The sequence below is a fragment of the Nicotiana sylvestris genome, chromosome 7, assembly GCF_000393655.2.
Source record: "Nicotiana sylvestris chromosome 7, ASM39365v2, whole genome shotgun sequence".
NCBI classification, from domain to species: domain Eukaryota; kingdom Viridiplantae; phylum Streptophyta; class Magnoliopsida; order Solanales; family Solanaceae; genus Nicotiana; species Nicotiana sylvestris.
This window is the reverse complement of record NC_091063.1, coordinates 105,371,203-105,372,749: the sequence shown is the minus strand read 5'-3', so window position 1 is coordinate 105,372,749 and position 1,547 is coordinate 105,371,203. Positions and strand designations below refer to the sequence as shown.

Genomic DNA, 1,547 nt, shown 5'->3' with positions numbered 1-1,547 from the left:
ACGCAGAAGAGGCCAGAAGAATCATGTACGAAGTGCACGCAGGAGTGTGCGGACCCCAAATGAACGGGTATGTTTTGGCAAAGAAAATCTTTCGAGCGGGTTATTACTGGATGACCATGGAAAAATACTGCTTCAGTTTTGTTCGAAAATGTCATCAGTGTTAGGTGCACGGGGAATTGATTCATGCACCACCCATAGAACTGCATCCCATGTCAGCACCTTGGCCATTTGTGGCTTGGGGCATGGACGTCATTGGGCAGATCGAGCCAAAAGCCTCAAATGGGCACAGATTCATATTGGTCGCCATCGACTATTTCACAAAATAGGTTGAAGCAATCACTCTCAAGTCTATCACCAAGAAAGCTGTGGTAGATTTCGTGCACTCCAATCTTATTTGTCGTTTCGGTATCCCTGCAACTATTATCACAGATAATGCTGCAAACTTGAAAATTCATTTGATGGGGGAGATATGTGAGCAATTCAAGATAACACATCGGAACTCTACTCCTTACCGTCCCAAAGCCAACGGTGCCGTTGAAGCAGCAAATAAGAACATCAAAAAGATTTTGAGAAAGATGATTCAAAGTTCCAGGCAGTGGCATGAAAAGTTGCCTTTTGCATTGTTGGGGTATCGCACTACTGTGTGCACGTCAGTCGGAGCAACCTCGTACCTTTTGGTTTATGGCACTGAAGCTGTAATACCTGCGAAAGTTGAAATCCCTTCTCTCCGGATCATTGTGGAATCTATAATTGAAGACAATGAGTGGGTCAAAGCCCGCCTGGAGCAGTTAAACCTGATTGATGAGAAGCGAATGGCCGCAGTCTGCCACGGGCAGTTGTACCAACAAAGAATAGCCCGTGCTTACAACAAGAAAGTGCGGCCTAGAAATTTTGAAGTGGGGTAACTCGTTCTAAGGCATATTCATCCCCATTATCAGGAAGCAAAAGGGAAATTTGCTCCAAATTGGAAAGACCCATACATCATCAGAAAGATATTGCCCAGAGGAGTATTGTACTTGGGAGATATCGAAGGAAATGATCCCGAGGCAGCTGTGAACGCACACGTGGTCAAAAGGTACTATGTCTAGTCCTTCTGCAGCAATAGCACTATCCGATTGGGATGACGAAGGCTTTCATTCTCGCTACCCCAAAAACTCTAAATCCTTTTGCTAACCCGTTGAGCCAGTTACTTTTCCTTCATTACCCTCTTTGGAACTCGAAAAAAAAACAACAACAACAAAAGAAAAATGTTTTCCTGAACTACGTTCGGCTTGATTCCGAAAGGATACGTAGGTAGCCTCTCTCTGGGGTTCAGTCACACCAAAATAAAAATCCAATTTCCCCCAAAAGTGAAACTAGGGCAGTTGTTATAATGGTTCGACAATGAGCCCACCTGAACGGTTCCAAAGTTGTAATTTCATCCAGATTCTTTTTACCCAAACCTTGTTCAAGTCCTTTCGATCAATTAGTGAAAGGTTTTCAAAATCAGAGAACGCAGTTGTTTGGATCTGATGCAGTCATGATGAGAAATAAAATAAGAGAGTCTT

The 1,547-nt window shown here is 43.5% G+C and overlaps 1 protein-coding gene across 1 annotated transcript; it reads left to right on the top strand.

Annotated features, from left to right (window-relative positions):
* The first annotated feature begins 458 nt into the window (after window positions 1–458).
* On the top strand, window positions 459–905 carry LOC138873569 (uncharacterized). The gene has a single exon (XM_070152041.1). The coding sequence runs from the start codon at window positions 459–461 to the stop codon at window positions 903–905; it is 447 nt and encodes a 148-aa protein (XP_070008142.1).
* Window positions 906–1,547: the final 642 nt, after the last annotated feature.

What these genes read in the sequence shown, in the direction of transcription:
- LOC138873569 (XM_070152041.1), top strand. Translation starts at nt 459, where the DNA reads ATGGGGGAGATATGTGAGCAATTCAAGATAACACATCGGAACTCTACT.